Source organism: Meriones unguiculatus, chromosome 2, assembly GCF_030254825.1.
Source record: "Meriones unguiculatus strain TT.TT164.6M chromosome 2, Bangor_MerUng_6.1, whole genome shotgun sequence".
Taxonomy (NCBI): Eukaryota; Metazoa; Chordata; class Mammalia; order Rodentia; family Muridae; genus Meriones; species Meriones unguiculatus.
This window is the reverse complement of record NC_083350.1, coordinates 93,662,472-93,678,620: the sequence shown is the minus strand read 5'-3', so window position 1 is coordinate 93,678,620 and position 16,149 is coordinate 93,662,472. Positions and strand designations below refer to the sequence as shown.

At 47.9% G+C, this 16,149-nt stretch overlaps 1 protein-coding gene across 1 annotated transcript in view; it reads left to right on the top strand.

The window, feature by feature from the left end:
• C2H12orf75 (chromosome 2 C12orf75 homolog) overlaps positions 1 to 15,789 on the top strand; it is a 42,192-nt gene extending 26,403 nt beyond the window's left edge. The window contains exons 3-6 of the mRNA XM_060377836.1: positions 7,647 to 7,682; positions 8,308 to 8,387; positions 9,566 to 9,601; positions 14,955 to 15,789. Coding sequence (XP_060233819.1) covers positions 7,647 to 7,682; positions 8,308 to 8,387; positions 9,566 to 9,570 — 121 coding nt within the window. The 3' untranslated portion in view covers positions 9,571 to 9,601; positions 14,955 to 15,789. The remainder of the gene's footprint in view (positions 1 to 7,646; positions 7,683 to 8,307; positions 8,388 to 9,565; positions 9,602 to 14,954) is intronic.
• Positions 15,790 to 16,149: the final 360 nt, after the last annotated feature.

The following is a 16,149-nucleotide window of genomic DNA, read 5'->3' as shown; positions in this document are numbered from 1 at the left end:
TGAACTGTGAGCTAAATAAACCCTTTCTTTCTGAAGCTGCTTTTGTCGGGGCTTAGTTGCTGCAGTGGGGACAGTAGCTGGTTGCTTCTGGAACACTCTGACCTCTGAGTAATGTGTGTCTGTTTCCCATCTTCATCCCCGGCTCCAGCCTCCGGCTCCATGATAATGGGACTGGTGAGGCCCAACCAAGGGAACTTACAGAAGAAAGAGTTCATTTGGGACTTAACGCCCCAGAGGGGCAGAGTGCATTCTGGCAGAGACAGCAGGCAGCAGCCATGGAGGCTGGAGCCGGGGCTCACATCCCAAGCCACAAACGGGAAACTGAGAAACTGAACTCAAAAATGGCAAGAGTCTTTAAACTCTCAAAGCCTGCCCAGCGACTCAATTCTTCCAGCAAGGCTATGCCTCCTAGACCTCTTCAAACAGCACCAACTGGCGGCCAAGTGTTCAAATGCCAGAGATTATGGGGACCCTTATCCCTCAAACCGCCTCAGGTGATGGTAGTTTACAAGACCCGGTGCCTTGTTTCCCATGGCTCTGCCTTTGGCAAGCCTCCTTCTTCCTCTTGTTTCCAGTTCCTCCTCATGCATGTTCCTTCTCCGAGATTCTGTGTGTACATGTGCTCCTGAGTGTTTGTGTGTGGGGATGCTGGTGTGTGGACCCCACAGAGGACAAGACTCAGAGCTGATCTCACCTTCTCACTTGTTTGAGACAGACTTTCTTGCTGCTGTTTCTCTGCGTATGCCAGGCTAGCTAGGTTACTACAGGGGACTTCTTATCTGCCTTCCGTCTACACACAGCAGCACTGAGATCGCGGGGCACAGACTGCTGCACCCACAAGGCACTGCACCTCTCCTGCAGTGCTGCCCACGTCTGCCTCCAGCTGGGGTAGCCGCTGTGGAGGGAGGCGGCTTAGCTGGTGGAGGGTGAGTGCACAGACAAAGAACACACCTGGGAACAGTTTCGGAGAACTGGTTCGGTTTATTGGGCATGCGGGGGAGGGGGTAGGTATTGGGGCAGGCTTTGAGAGTTTATGCCCCTGGGGAGGTGGCCAGGGCCTCAGGGGCAAGGTTTGTGTGGCCATGTACCATTGGCCAGGGCAGGGATGTTGGAAGATGGGGAGGGGAAGGCTCATAAGGTCAATCAAGGAGCCTGACAACTGTCAGGGTAATAAATTCTCACTATTTGGTGGGAGGGGAGCTGGCTTTGTGGCACCAGGTTGGGAGAGGAGAGGTAGCCAGCTCCTGTCATCCTCATGTCTGAGGTGTCCGGGATTGAGGCTCCCCTTGACCTTTTCTCTGTAACCCAGGGCTGTTATGGTCTCATACTATAGGGTGACGTTATGAGGAGCTGAGCGCCCTGAGCTGCCTGGGCCAGCTGATAACTCCCTGAGCCCGTTATCAGGGCACAGTAGAGCCGCCTGGCCCCCTTTCTGGTTCATGCACTTTCTGCCTCATTTTCACTTTATCTTTTGCAGCTTGGAACCATCTGTAGGCTCTCTCCTCTCCAAGGAGGAACTCTGGGAGGTAACGTCACTCTGTTATCCGAGTTTCTCAGTGTGCTTTGGTTCTGGCAGAGAGCAGTGCTGCTGCCTGCTCTGGAGAAACTTCTGGACTTTCCTTCCCTTGGTAGCTCCATTCTCATAGAGCTGGGGGAAGTGTGGCTCAGTGTTCTGTTGGTCTGACCCTGGTGTCCATGGTTCCTACACTGAACACAAGTCTCCGTGTTTACAGGGCTGCTTCCGGGCCTACCAAACCTGCCCTTTGTTCCAAAGTCATCTGTGTTCCCTGTGGGACAAATGCTAGTGACAGAGCCCTTCAGACCGTAGAGGTCCATGGGGGCCAAGACGGGTCATCACACGGTGAGCATAGTGTTCTGAGCCTGTGTGTGAAGACACATCGAGCCCCAAGACTTCCCGTTTCTCTCTAAGTCCCTGGGCAAGTGCTGAGATTAATTTACCTTTGTGGTTTTGAATCTCTGCCGGGTAATGTGCACTTCTAACAGGACTGAAGCAAGTGCTCTAGAGCAAGATAGTCTGCCCCACTGACCTGTGTATGCGAGTGCCTGTGTGTGCGCGTGTGCCTGTGTGTGCGCGTGTGCCTGTGCATGAGTGCATGTGCAGTGGTATTTGCAAGCTTATGTTGTATGTTGCATGTATGTGCCTGTTTGTATGGGTGCATTTGTGCCTTTGTGTTTGTGCGTTTGCATTTTTGTGTGCATGCCTTCATATGTGTGCCTGTATTTGTGTGTGCATGTGAGTATGTGCGCATTATTTGTGTACATGTGCATGTGAGCAATATGCACATTTATACCTTGTGTACATGTTTGTGATTGAGCACATGTTTATGCAATTGTGAAATGTGTGTGTAGGTGTGTTTGTGCATATAGGTATGTGCACGTATCTGTATCCATGTGCTTGAGTATAAGTGCATGCAAATGTGACTGTGTACATATCTGTTTGTAGCTGTGTTTTATGTGCATGCATGTTTGAGTTTGTGTGTGTATGTATTTTTATAAATGCATACTTACATGCAAATCCACGTGTGTTTGTATCTGTGCACATGTGTGGATTTGTCAGGACACATGCATGTTTTGGTGCATACACATGTTTCTGTACATGAATGTGTATATGTGTGCTTTAATGTGTGTGCACCTGTGCATGTTTGTGTGTGTGTTTGTGTTTATTGTGTTATATGTTTGTGTGTGCAGCCATGTGTTCTTGTGTGCAGGTATGTACTTTTGAGTGTAGGTGCACATTTGTGTTATATGTTTGTGTGTGCAGCCATGTGTGCATGTGTTCTTGTGTGCAGGTATGTACTTTTGAGTGTAGGTGCACATATATGCTTTTGTATACATGCATGTATATGTGTGTGCGTATTTGTGTGTTCTTGTGTTTTTTGCACTGAACCTGTGTTTTGTGTGTACATGCTTATACATGATGGAATCATGTTTGTGTAAGTGCAGTGTGTACATACAGGTTCATGTGTATGTCATGTGTGTTTAGTATAGGTATGTCTTTGTATATTTTTTCGTGTGTGTTTGTGTCATTTATGTTTATATATGCATGTGGGCATGAGTGTGCATGTTAGTTTCTGTGTGCACTTATGTTTCTTATGTGTGCCTGTGTATGTATGTGTTGTTTTTGTGTTTGCGTGTGTATTTGCATGTTTGTATACCTTTGTTTTTGTGTGTGGCTGTGTTTGCCCCCACACACACATGTGTATATATCCACACATGTGTACATGTGTGGAGGACTTCTGTTGGAAAATGACACATACTATGCATATCTATATGTGTGCTTATGTGCATGTGTGTGTACATGTGGTGGGCTTCTGTGAGAAAATATCACATTCCAGTGACCTGGCATTCCCGGGCAGCCTAGCAAGGTGGCTTCTGGAAATCCAGACTTCTGCACTCCTACTCCGTGAGCTCCATCGATGGCTCTTCACTTGCTTCTTCCACACTCTGGCTGTCCTGGACACAGGGGTGCTAACTGTGGGCAGACAGACCCTCCGCTGGGGCCTGAAGCCTGGCCATCTTAAGGCAATCCCATTGGCCTGGTGGCCTTTGCCTCCACATCTTCAGGCCTGCCTCAGCTTGCCAAAGCTTTTTTCTTCCTGCGCATGGCCCGTGTGGCTGGCAGATCCGCTCCAGCCCAGCAGGAGCAATCTTCCATATTGTCAGGGCAGTGCTTGGCCTCTGCTGGCAGCTAGATGATGGCTTGGACTTCGTTTCCCAGAGCAGAGTCCATCGTGAACAACCAGCTGCTTCTGTTCGGTCTCAGCCTGGACCTGGTTTTCCGGAGATTCTAATGTAACTATTGGTCAGGGCAGCCCTTGAATCCAGGGAAAATGGAGTGATGTAGCAACTGAAAAAAAAAAATGCTAAGATTGATGGCTCCCAGCAGTGGCTAGAGGCTTGTTCTAACGTGAGTACTGCCCAGGCAGGATTTTCCGCCATCTTTGCTTCCCCCTTCCCTTGAATGGGATAGAAGAGCTGTGGCTGGGGTTGCTCAGGCCTCTCTCGCAGAAATTAACAGGGTCACTGTGTCTGCAAGCAGGAGGTGGAACCACACAGACGGCTTCAAATTCTGGCTCTGTTCTGTCTTGTAACCTTGGGGGTGCTGTAGGCCTTGTAGCTTCTCGGCTTTTCATCTTTAAAGGGAAGCTGGCACTGTTGGGAAGGATTGGGATGAGGGCACCTGGAATAGCCTCATGAGGCAGCTGAGTCAGTAGGCAGGCTGGGAGGGAGGGAGGCTGGGAGGAAGGCTGGGAGGGAGGCAGGCTGGAAGGGAGGCTGGGAGGAAGGCTGGGAGGGAGGCAGGCTGGGAGGCAGCCTGGGAGGGAGGCTGGGAGGCAGGGTGGGAGGGAGGGAGGCTGGGAGGGAGGTTGGGAGGGAGGGAGGCTGGGAGGGAGGTTGGGAGGGAGGCAGGCTGGGAGGGAGGCTGGGAGAGAGGCAGGCTGGGAGGGAGGCAGGCTGGGAGGGAGGCAGGCTGGGAGGGAGGCAGGCTGGGAGGCAGGCTGGGAGGGAGGCTGGGAGGCAGGCTGGGAGGCAGGTTGGGAGGGAGGCTGGGAGGCAGGCTGGGAGGCAGGTTGGGAGGGAGGCTGGGAGGCAGGCTGGGAGGCAGGCTGGGAGGGAGGCTGGGAGGCAGGCTGGGAGGCAGGCTGGGAGGGAGGCTGGGAGGCAGGCTGGGAGGGAGGCTGGGAGGCAGGCTGGGAGGCAGGCTGGGAGGCAGGCTGGTGCTTGGTGCCTTCCTGAGCTTGGCGTGTAGGCAGCTTCACCTCTGAGAAACCACCGCAGAGGTCTCTTGCCGGAGCTAGTTTGGGGTTTTTCTCTTTCTCCTTGAATAAGAGGTTGCGGAGCATAGTTTGAGGGTCCATCAGAATGTATTTGAATTCCAGGGTTCTCTGCACTGATCTCTGAAGCTCTCAGAGCTATTGGGGAGAACACTAATGTGGCCCATCCGTACCTATACCCAGGAGGGCACCGTGTTCTCTAGAGTCACACACAGAATTAGGGAATGGATGTCTCTCTATCTCTTTCTCCCTCCTCTCTCTCTCTCTCTCTCTCTCTCTCTCTCTCTCTCTCTCTCTCTCTCTCCACAAACACACACACACACACACAAACATAAGGGCTTTATTGGAATGGCTTACAGGCTACAGTCCAACTAATCCAACAATGGCTAGCTGTGAACGGAAAGTCAAAGAATCTAGTAGTCAGTCCCACAAGGATGAGTGTCTCATCTGGTCTTCTGTACATGCTGGAATCCCAAAGAAGCAGGCTCTAATGCCAGTAAAGGAATGGATGTGCTAGCAATGGTGAGGGCCAGCAGGCAAAGAGCAAAAGCTCCTTTTCCCAGTGTCTTTATATAGGCTTCCAGCAGAAGGCCTGACCAGATTAACAGTGTGTCTTTCAGCCTCAAGATCTGTATCAAAAGCCTGTGTCTTCCTGTGTCAAGATCTGGACCACAGGTGTGCCCTTAGTTTCTGGATTGTAGTTCATTCCAGATACAGTCAAGTTGACAGCCAACAATGGTTATCACAGACCAGTTGACAATGACTTGTTTTGTTTTAAATTTTGAGTAGACATGGTGTCTATCCCAGTCTTGCTTTAAGCTCACTACAAAGCCAAGGATGACATTATGCTCCTGATCCTCCTTTTTCTTGAGTGCCAGGATTCAGATATGTGCTAGCACACTCAATTTATGTGGTTCTAGGGATTGAGCCCTGGGCCTAGGGTACACTAGACAAACATTCTATTAACTGTGTTTCAATCCCAAGCCCACTGAGGCCTTCTTTTATTTAAGACCGTGGCTCCAGTATCAGAATTAAGAATAATTACTTGTAGAAAGTGGATGAGGTAGAGCTCTCATACATAGAGGTGTGTATAGCGAAGCAGGCTTCTTCATAGCTTATCTGAAAGTTTAGAAGACTGGGCATCTTGTGTGTGCATGTAGAGGCTCAGAGATGACGTCAGTTCTCTATTGCTCCTTATGTTTTGAAGCAGGGTCTCTCACTGAACACAGGATCTCCCTCTGATTCCAGCTTGCCCGCTCACCAGGATGCCTGGGGAAGTTCCGTGTTTCTGTGTAGTCTTGGGATTGTGGCCCACCTGCTCTGTATGGATGCTGATGATCCAAACTGCAGCGCTCACCTTCACGCAGAATGCACACAACTCCATTTCCAACCCAGCGTGCTTGACACTCCTCAGTTACAGAAGGCTCCTCCCCACGGGCGAGGGAGCACATGACCGCGTGCTGTGTAGATACTGGGCTCGGTTTGGGAAATGACATCTCAGGATGGATTTCACACCTGATCTCAGTGTCACCGTGCTCTGGGGCAGCATCTATCAGGTCGCTGTCAAGTTGGTTCACAGTGAGGGAAATCACAGGGCTGTGCACAGCTTCGGTGTAAGCTGACTCAAGTCCTAAGTGGTGAAACCTCGGTGAGGTCACCCCTAGGATCAGAAGAGTCAGTGAGGGTGTTGGAGGTGTTTGGTGTGTCTTCTGACTGAGGCCTGTTCCGGATGACCTCCACGTTGTCTTTGGAGCAACCTGTGTGTGCTAACAGGGCCCTGGGATGGTGTCCTCTTAGAGACAGGCTGAGGAATTTCCATGGAATGTACGTTCCTTTTGCACAAGGGAAGAGTCTATTAAAAGTACCCAGAGCCTGACATCCAGCTAGGGGTTGTTTTACAGGACACAGGCAAAGGAAAATCAAATTGGATATATCAAGTGCTGTTTTACAGGTTTTGAGCTCAAATAATGCCAACATCAGGTGTCAAATCAATCCTGAGATATTATTTATTGAACTGAGCCCAGGATGCAATCATGCTGTGTAATCAGTTGTGTGTATACCTATATGTATATTTGTGTGAGTGTGTGTGCATGTGTGCACGAGGTCAGAGGTCAAGCTCAGGTGTTTGAGTGGAGGTGTCCATTTTGTTTCCTGAGACAGGCTGTCACTGGCCTTTGGCTTAGCAATGTGGCATTGCTGGTCAGCCAGCAACCGCCTCGGGTCGGGCTGCTTCTGCTGTGCCACTGCTGGTGTTTCAAGCATGCACCGTCATGTCATGACTGGCGTCTGCGGACCAAACTGGGGTCTTACTGCTCGCTCATCTCAAGCCCTTTAACAACTGAACTATGTCTCCCACACTGTGAGGTTTAAGGAAGAGAGACCTCCTAAGGGGTTTCTTTGGAATGTTTCCTCCTCTTTGTAGTAGAATGCATGTTAAGTAGCAAAGGGAAGTCAAATTGGCATCGACTCTTCTTCACGAGAGCTCCTCTGCCATTCTCAGTTGGGCTCCCAATGGCACGAGGGCTCCCTCCATACCACAGTGAGTGCTGGGAGGGGTTTGAGGGCTCACTGCTCCGCCCTCCAGGCAACTTGTCACTGTCAGTCATGGGGTGGGGGGTGGGGTGACACCTTTCTGCCATTAACCCACGTGGCTCCTCCCGTCTCGGTTGCCCCTGTTCGCTATTTGGCTTGCCAGCTGGGCTGGCTGGCATTTATGGCCAGAGCCAGCCAGAGCACTGTGGGCATAAATGGGGAACATGGGCACCATCACCCCAACTTGGCTTGTGAGCGCGGATGAAGGGTCTGGTGTGTGGCTGAGCGGCTCATGGCGATTGTTTTTGGCCTTTTTAGGACAGAAGACTCGATAACGGAAGACGAGAAGAGGAGGTACGTGAGCTGTGAGTGAGTCTGGCCGTGTGACCCACGCTAGCACAGGGTGGTAACATCCCATCAGGTGGGACGCTGCGAGGGATGTGAAAAGACAGCAGCCCAGACTGAGGGTCTCGGCTGCGGCCATGCTGGCTTGTGCTCCGCCCTGTGGACGTGGCCCTGGGTCCTGGAGCTGACTTCCCTTCCTCATCGCTCCCCTTCTTGTTCCTGTCACGCTTGGTCAGGTCCATTCTATTCTGTGTTGCGCTCCTGGGCTTTCTCTCTTAATATCACACACGTCTTTCCCTATGAGAAAGTGGTTTTTGTATCTCCACATTACCCGATAGTGCAGGGATCTCTGGATTTGTCATAAAGGGTGATAGACACCTGTCACATATTTGACACATCGCTAATTTTACCTAGCTTACTTCTTTTCTTCTCATTACAAGCAAAACATTTAAACATTTTACTGATTTAACATAACTATTTTTCCCCGAAGCTTCCTTCTAACATAGAGAAACAAGAATCCTCAAGAAGATATGAGTTATCTTCATCCTAATTATTTGGAGTGGTCTAGGCTTTACTTTTGATGCTTCTCTCTTTTTTAGCACCCCTTAAATTGGTCTGATATTTTTTCTTAAAGAAACTATGGAGGAGTGTATGTTGGCCTGCCCTCTGAAGCCGCCAGTGTGGTGTCTGGTCAGGCAAAGACTGTACGAAAAAGTAAGCAAGGGTTATGTGGAACGATTTCCAAAACAAACAAAAACGAGTGTACATGCGTGTGTGTGTGTGTGTGTGTGTGTGTATTAATGGGCATGTCTATGTGGGGGGGGGTTATGTATGGCTGTGGGTGTTTCTATGTGTGTGCATGTATAGGTGTGTCTGTGTATATGTGGGTGTGGGTGTATGTATGGGTGTGTGTGTGTCTGCATGCATGTATGGGTGTGTAGGTTCACATGCATATGAGGGTCAGAGGAGAGGCTCTGCTGTTCCCTGGGAGATGTCCTCCGGCTTTCTTGGAGATGGGATCTCACACACTTGGAACTTGTGGAGTCCTTTTGTCTGCCTGGCCATCGAGCCCATGGGTCTACCTGTCTTTGCCTCGTGAGCACTGGGGTTACAAGGGCGTACCACCATGCTAGGCTTCTTTTGTAAGATGTGGCTCTGGGGGCTCGAACTCAGGCCATCATGCTGGCTCAGCAGGCGCTTTACCTTACCTACTGAGCTATCTCCATGGTCTCAAAAACTATGCAATTCATATTTTCCCTTCGCCCAGCCTAACCCACCTGCTCTGCCACGGCAGTGAGCCGTGTGAGGACTCCTAGTTTCTTGTCAGTGTTTCTTGAAGTCGCCACCCCCTTGTTAAAGCCCAGTTTGTGTGGAGGCTGCAAACTGTGATTTTATTTATGTATCTGTGCCAGGGAGACTCTTAATTTCTTGTTAATTTTAGTGCTGGTCAGTGTGAAATGGAAAGCTAGCATTAAAGTTGATGGGATGCTTGTGAACATGGCCTGTATTTTCATAACAAATCCTTTGGGCATCAGTTCTCTACCTGTGGGTTCTAGGATGAAGTTCAGGCAGCAGGTGCCTTTATGCTCTGAGCCATCTTGCCAGCCCTACTTCATTTTGATGAGCGTGTGTGTGTGTGTGTGTGTGTGTGTGGTGTATGTGTGTGTGTGGTGTGTGTGTGTATGTGTGTTTATGTGTGGTGTATGTGTGTGTGTGTATGTGTGGTGTGTGTGTGTGTGTGTGTGTGTGTGTGGTGTGTGTGTGGTGTATGTGGTGTGTGTGTGTGTGTGTGTGTGTGTGTGTGTGTGTGTGTGTGACTATTTGTAGCCTTTGGAAAATCTAATGAGCTTTAAAAAACCTAAACACTAACTGTTCCTAATTTTCTCTCTAAGGTTAGGGGAAAATGCGATGGGTGGACACTCCAGAAGGTACTGTGTTTTCCTGAATTGTCCCCTGCACTTACTCCCAAGGATGTGATTTCGGCATGTGTCTTAGATATCTTGCATGCCAGGTTGAGAGTCTCCTGTGACTTGAGTGTTTCATGGTGAAGAGACTGGTGCTCAGGTCCGTTGTCTTCCCGGCTCCCATTCTTTCACAGAAACAGTGTAATTTGTTTAACAAGAGCAAGCTGCATGCCTGCCTAAAACACCAGGGCTCACCAAAACCTGGGAGGGCCTAGGACTGGGTTACAGGTGGGAGATCTCCATCACAGACACTGGCTAGAATCAGGTTAGGATCAACACAGTGTGCAGCAGAACGTTCCGGAGGAGACGAGTTTGCAGCAGGGCATAGTGGGCGTGGACAGTCGTCCTGGTCTACCCAGGAGCAGACACGTGGGGAGGAGGAATTTCTGTTCACTTGGTCCCATGGCACATTCTGTGTTTGGCTGGCCACTGTGTGTTGGTTTTGCCAGACACACCCAGCCTCTTCTGAATTCTCCCCTTTCTGGAGTGCTGTTTCCTGAGAGAGCCCTTTCTCTCTTCAAAGTCAGCCTTGGGCTTGAATTCAGGCTCCCCCAGCAGCTGGCTGAACATTTCCTTCTCTTGTGTGGACTCACTTTTGTAATCTGTGGAAGGGCTTTTTTCGCTTAGCCGCAGGGTTGCTGTCGGGAGTAAATGAAGTGGACGGTACTTTTGCCTTCATCATTGCCCTCATCTTCTGTCTCCCTTCCTGCTCCTCTGTCTTTCCCTCTTCCCTCACCTTTTCCTCCACTTCCCCCTCTTCCTCTTCTTCCTCCTCTACCTCCCCTTCTGGAACCCAGACTCTAGCAGACCAGAAACAAGAGTTCTTTGCTATTGAAGCCACGTCTTGTCCAGGGTCAGTCCTGGAGCTGGTGTTTGGCTGGAGGCGCAGGCCACAGATGGGGAAGTGTGCCTGCTGGAGGGCTGGGGCCCACAGGCGTACTTCTTAAGGGAGGCCACAGCAGCTGCAGAGCAGTTCACTGGACAGGCAGCCTGGATGTTTAGAAGTCCCTGCCAGCAGAATTCACTAAGGAGTTTTTTTTAATTTTTTATTTTTTTATGTTAATTACAACTTATTCACTTTGTATCCCAGCTGTAGCCCCCTCTCTCATTCACTCCCAATCCCATCCTCGCTCCCTCATCTCCTCCCTGCCCCTCTCTAAGTCCACTGATAGGGGAGGTCCTCCTCCCCTTCCATCTAACACTAGCCTATCAGGTCTCATCAGGACTGACTGCATTGTCTGTGGCCTAGTAACGCTGTTCCCCCATCAGGGGAGGTAATAAAAAAACCAGCCACCGAGTTCATGTCAGAGGCAGTCCCTGTTCTCCTTACTAGGGACCCCACTTGGATACTGAGCTGCCATGGGCTACATCTGTGCAGGGGTTCTAGGTTATCTCCATGCTTGGTCCTTGGTTGGAGTATCAGTCTCAGAAAAGACCTCTGGGCCCAGATTTCTGTTTCTGTTGCTCTCCTTGTGGAGCTCCTGTCTTCTCCAGGTCTTACTATCTCCCCCTTCTTTCATTATCTTCCCTGCACTCTGCCCAAAGTTTGGTTATGAGCCTCAGCATCTGCTTTGATACCCTGCTGGGTAAAGTCTTTCAGAGGCCCTCTGTGGTAGGCTCCTGTCCTGTTTCCTATTTTCCCCTTCTTCCAATGTCCATCCTGTTTGCTTTTATGAGTGAGGATTGATCATCTTACCCAGGGTCTTTCTTCTTGCTTAGCTTCTTTAGGTGAACAGATTTTCGTATGTTTATCCTATATTATATTTCTAATCTCCACTTATAAGTGAGTATATACCATATGTGTCTTCCTGTTTCTGGGATACCTCACTCAGGATGATTTTTTTTAGATCCTACCATTTGCCTGCAAATTTCATGATTTCCTTGTTTTTAATTGCTGAGTAGTATTCCATTGTGTAAATGTACCACAATTTCTGTATCCATTCCTCAGTTGAGGGGCATCTGGGTTGTTTCTAGGTTCTGGCTGTTACAAATAAAGCTGCTATGAACATGGTTGAGCATATTTTAGATATATGCCCAGGAGTGGTATAGCTGGATCTTGAGGAAGTGCTATTCCTAATTGTCTGAGAAAGCACCAGACTGATTTCCACAGTGGTTGTACAAGTTTACATTCCTACCAGCAGTGGAGGAGGGTTCCTCTTTCTCCACATCCTCTCCAGCATGTGTTGTCACTTGAGTTTTTGATCTTAGCCATTCTGATGGCTAAATTTCAGGGTGAAATTTCAGGGTCATTTTGATTTGCATCTCCCTGATGACTAAGGACACTGAGCATTTCTTTAAGTGTTTCTCTGCCATTGTATATTCCTCTACAGTGAGTTCTCTGTTTAGCTCTGTACCCCATTTTTTTTCAGTTTTTTTATTTTAATTTTTATTAATTATACTTTATTCACTTTGTATCCCCCCGTAAACCTCTCCCTCCTCCCCTCCTAATCTTACCTTCCCTCCCCCTTCTCCACGCATGCCCCTCCCCAAGTCCACTGATAGGGGAGGTCCCCCTCTCCTTCCTTCTGATCCTAGTCTATCAGATCTCACCAGGAGTGGCTGCATTGTCATCTTCTGTGGCCTGTAAGGCTGCTCCCCACTCAGGGGGAGGTGATCAAAGATCAGGCCAATCAGTTTATATCAGAGGCAGTCCCTCTTCCCATTACTAGGGAACCCACTTGGACACTGAACTGCTGTGGGCTACATTGTGCAGGGTTTCTAGGTTATCTCTATGCACGGTACTTGGTTGGAATATGAATCTCTGGAAAGACCCCTGTGTTCAAATTTTTTGGTTCTGTTGCTTTCCTTGTGGAGCTCCTGTTCTCTCCAGATCTTACTATTTCCCACTTCTTACATAAGAGTCCATGCACTCTGTCCAACAGTTGGCCATAAGTCTCAGCATCTGCTTTGATGGTCTGCAGGGCAAAGCCTTTCAGAGGCCCTCTGTGGCAGGTTCCTAACTTGTTTCCTGTTTTCTTCTTCTGATGTCCATCCTCTTTGCCTTTTGGGATGGGCCATTTTTTTTTAAAATTGGATTACTTAGTTTGTTGCTGTTTAACTTCTTGAGTTCTTTATATATTCTGGATATTAGCCTCCTGTCAGATATAGGGTTGGTGAAGATTCACAATCTATAGGCTGTCGTTTTGTTCTGATGACAACATCCTTTGCTTTACAGAAGCTTTTCAGTTTCATGAGGTCTCATTTATTGATTGTTGATCTTAGAGCCTGTGCTGTTGGTGTTCTGTTCAGAAATCTGTCTCCTGTGGCAATGAGTTCAAGCTCTTTCCCATTTTTTCTTCTAACAGGTTTATTGTGTCTGGTTTTATGTTGAGGTCTTTGATCCACTTGGACTTTGGTTTTGTGCAGGGTGATAGGTGTGGATCTATTTGCATTTTGCCAAAACCAATCTACAGATTTAATGCCATTCCCATCAAAATACCAACACAATTCTTCACAGACTTTGAAAGAACAATTCTCAACTTCATATGGAAAAACAAAAAACTGAGAATTGCCAAAACAATCTTGTGCAGCAACAGATTGTCTGGAGTTATCTCCATCCCTGGTCTCAAGCTGTACTGTAGAGCAACAGTGATAAAAACTGCATGCTACTGGCATAGAAACAGAATGATGGATCAATGGAATCGAATAGAAGACCCAGAAATAAACCCACACACCTACAGATACTTGATTTTTGACAAAGAAGCCAAAACCATATAATGGAAAAAAAAGACAGCATCTTCAACAAATGGTGCTGGTCTAATTGGCTATCTACATGTAGAAAAATGCAAACAGATCCATTCTTTATCACTAAGAATTTTTTAAGTGTAGTGTTTGAGTAGAGCAGAGCCCCTCCCCTCACAGAGTTCCGGGTTTGCTGTGGTTTTGTCCCTGTGTGATCTGCCTACTGTGTAGCTGAACTGGTGGGAGGAGGGCTTGTGCTATGGACTCCCCTCTTATAACAAGGGAGTGTTTCAAATGTGTAGGAACTGATCAGAAGAGGAACCTGCTCACCTCTGCTGTGCACAGACCCTGGGTGAGCTATGCTGGGCCTCAGCTTTCTCACTGGACAGTGAGATTTGATAGCCAGCTGCCTTTGTGTGGGGGTTGGAAGTTCCCCAGTAACAGTTAGCAGTTATTGCTGACAGCCCACATGGCTTTAAGTAGCTGGCTGGACCTGCTGCTCAGGGATCTGAGTGTGCCCTTTGTCTATTGCCCTCTTCTGTTTTCTCTTTTCTCTGATCATATTGCCGAGTAGTCAGTTTGATCCTGGTCTTCATTTTGCCTCACCTTTGAATTGCCTGAGAGGTTTCTCAACTGAATGGCTTGGCTTTCCATTTTCCTGGGTGGCTGCACGCCCATTATTCCACTTGTCTAGGACACGCCTACACCATGGCTTTCCAGGCCTCTCATTGGACAGAATCTTGGTGGATGGGCTATCCTGGGAAGCTTTTGATACCAAGGACAAGCTACACTATTTTGTGGCTAACACATAGTCTTTATGAATGGGACGCACTCCATGAGCTCATTTGGCTATTCTTTGGGCAAAACCAAGGAATGACCTCAGCATCTTGGCATCACTTACGTGATGATACAATGTGTAGTTTCTTATGCACCGTACTCCGGAGCGGACACCGCAGCCAGATAGCTGTGGCTTTATGAGAGGCATCCTCTACCTAGGTGGGAAGGGGTAGCATAGGCCTGCTTTCCACTAAGCCAGCAAACAGCAGCTGAGGAGATGGCTCTCAGACTCCAGTGGGGACCAGTCCCGTCAGTATCCCCCGGCGAGGGGCTCCACAGGCTGTGAGTGGTGGGCCCCTCTGCATTTAAGGCTGGGAATGTCTGTGTTTTGAGTTTCATGCTGACTTGCACACAGCCTGGTTTGACCACTGTTATTCTATACAATTATAGTTTAACTATAACTATACAATTATAGTTTAATTGTATTTTTATAAGTCTCTCAGCATCAAATTTGATCTCTTTATATAACTATTACCAACATTCAGAACTATGCTGCCCCAAAGCAAATCTTAAGTAGTCGTGATTGGATGTAGAAAAATGCAAATAGATCTATATTTATCACTAAGGATTTTTTAAGTCTAGTGTTTGAGTAGAGCGAAGCCCCTCCCCGCGCAGAATTCCTGGGTTTGCTGTGGTTTTGTCCCTGTGTGATCCGCCCCCCCTTTGTCCTTCTTTATCTGAACTCTATTTAAAAGGGAATCAGTATATAATTTGCAGGCTTAACACATGTGCTTTTATCTAAGTTGTGATTTTTGAGTGTGTTAATTCTTTTTCCCCCTTTCCTTTTTTTCCTTTATAGCTTGCTCATGAATTTGGAAGGAATTTGGCTCCATGGACATTGTATGTACACAGATATCTTCAAACAAATCCTGAGTGGTCTGTGCCACCTCCCCCCGATCCTAACTGTTTTAAAGCCAGGAGTCTACACCAAATTGTGGTCATAGGAGGAAATGGGTGAGACTCTGTGTCGTCCACCAGTGAAAACCATAAAGGCTGTTGCTGCCCAGCCTGCACCATCAGGCTCTGCACCATAGCATTCCCATCCTGGCCTTTCAACACATTTCACGAAGTCATGTCTTTTCACTGATACTCTTTTGATAGTTTTTATATAACACAGTCCTTCTTGTATTTATAACATGGTATTTGGGCCACGTAAAGGGGTGACCTGAGCTGATACATTGCCTCTTGTCCTTTGATGTTTCTACTTCATTATTTTTTAGCTGTAAAGTTGGTAAATGGATTCTTACAACTATCTCCCTTTTTTACTAGCTGATTTAAGTTTTTTATTTAAATGTCAGAGGATTCCTTTTGTTTAAGAACACTTCAGTACTTGAAAATGAACTTGTCAAGTTTGCATGCTGTGCCCACGTGTGGATTACGGTCCCATTTTCTTCAATCAAAGCTTATGTCATTGTAACATTCTGTAGCTGTCCAGTTGCCTCTTCTCCCCTCCTGGAATCGAAGGATGTCACTGTGCAAACTCCGAACTGTCTCTTAGGACTGTGGTTGATGTTTAGTGGGATATCTGGAAAGTTCTTAATTTGCTAACAACGTGTATATCTACTTATGACTGCAGGCTAAGCGACTCAGTTTACCAGTGTATTTCAACAATTAAATATTTTTATTCCTCTTTACCTGGATTTCTTAATTATTTTCAAGAGAACACTTTCAAAAGAAGCCATGTGTGTTATTATCATATATAAATAGAGTGTACCAATACTTAAAAGTAACACTGGTTGTCTTAGGGTTTTCTTGCTGTGAAGAGACACCATGACCAAGGCAACTCTTAAAAGGGCAAACATTTAATAGGGCTGGCTTATAGTTTTGGAGGTTTAGTCCATTATCATCACAGCGGGAAGCATGGCAGCATGCTGGCAGAGCTGAAGAGTTCTACATCTTGATCCACAGCAGGAGACTGTCACTGGACCTAGTTTTAGCATAGGAGACCTCAAAGCCCACCCCCACAGTGACACACTTCCTCCAACAAGGCCACA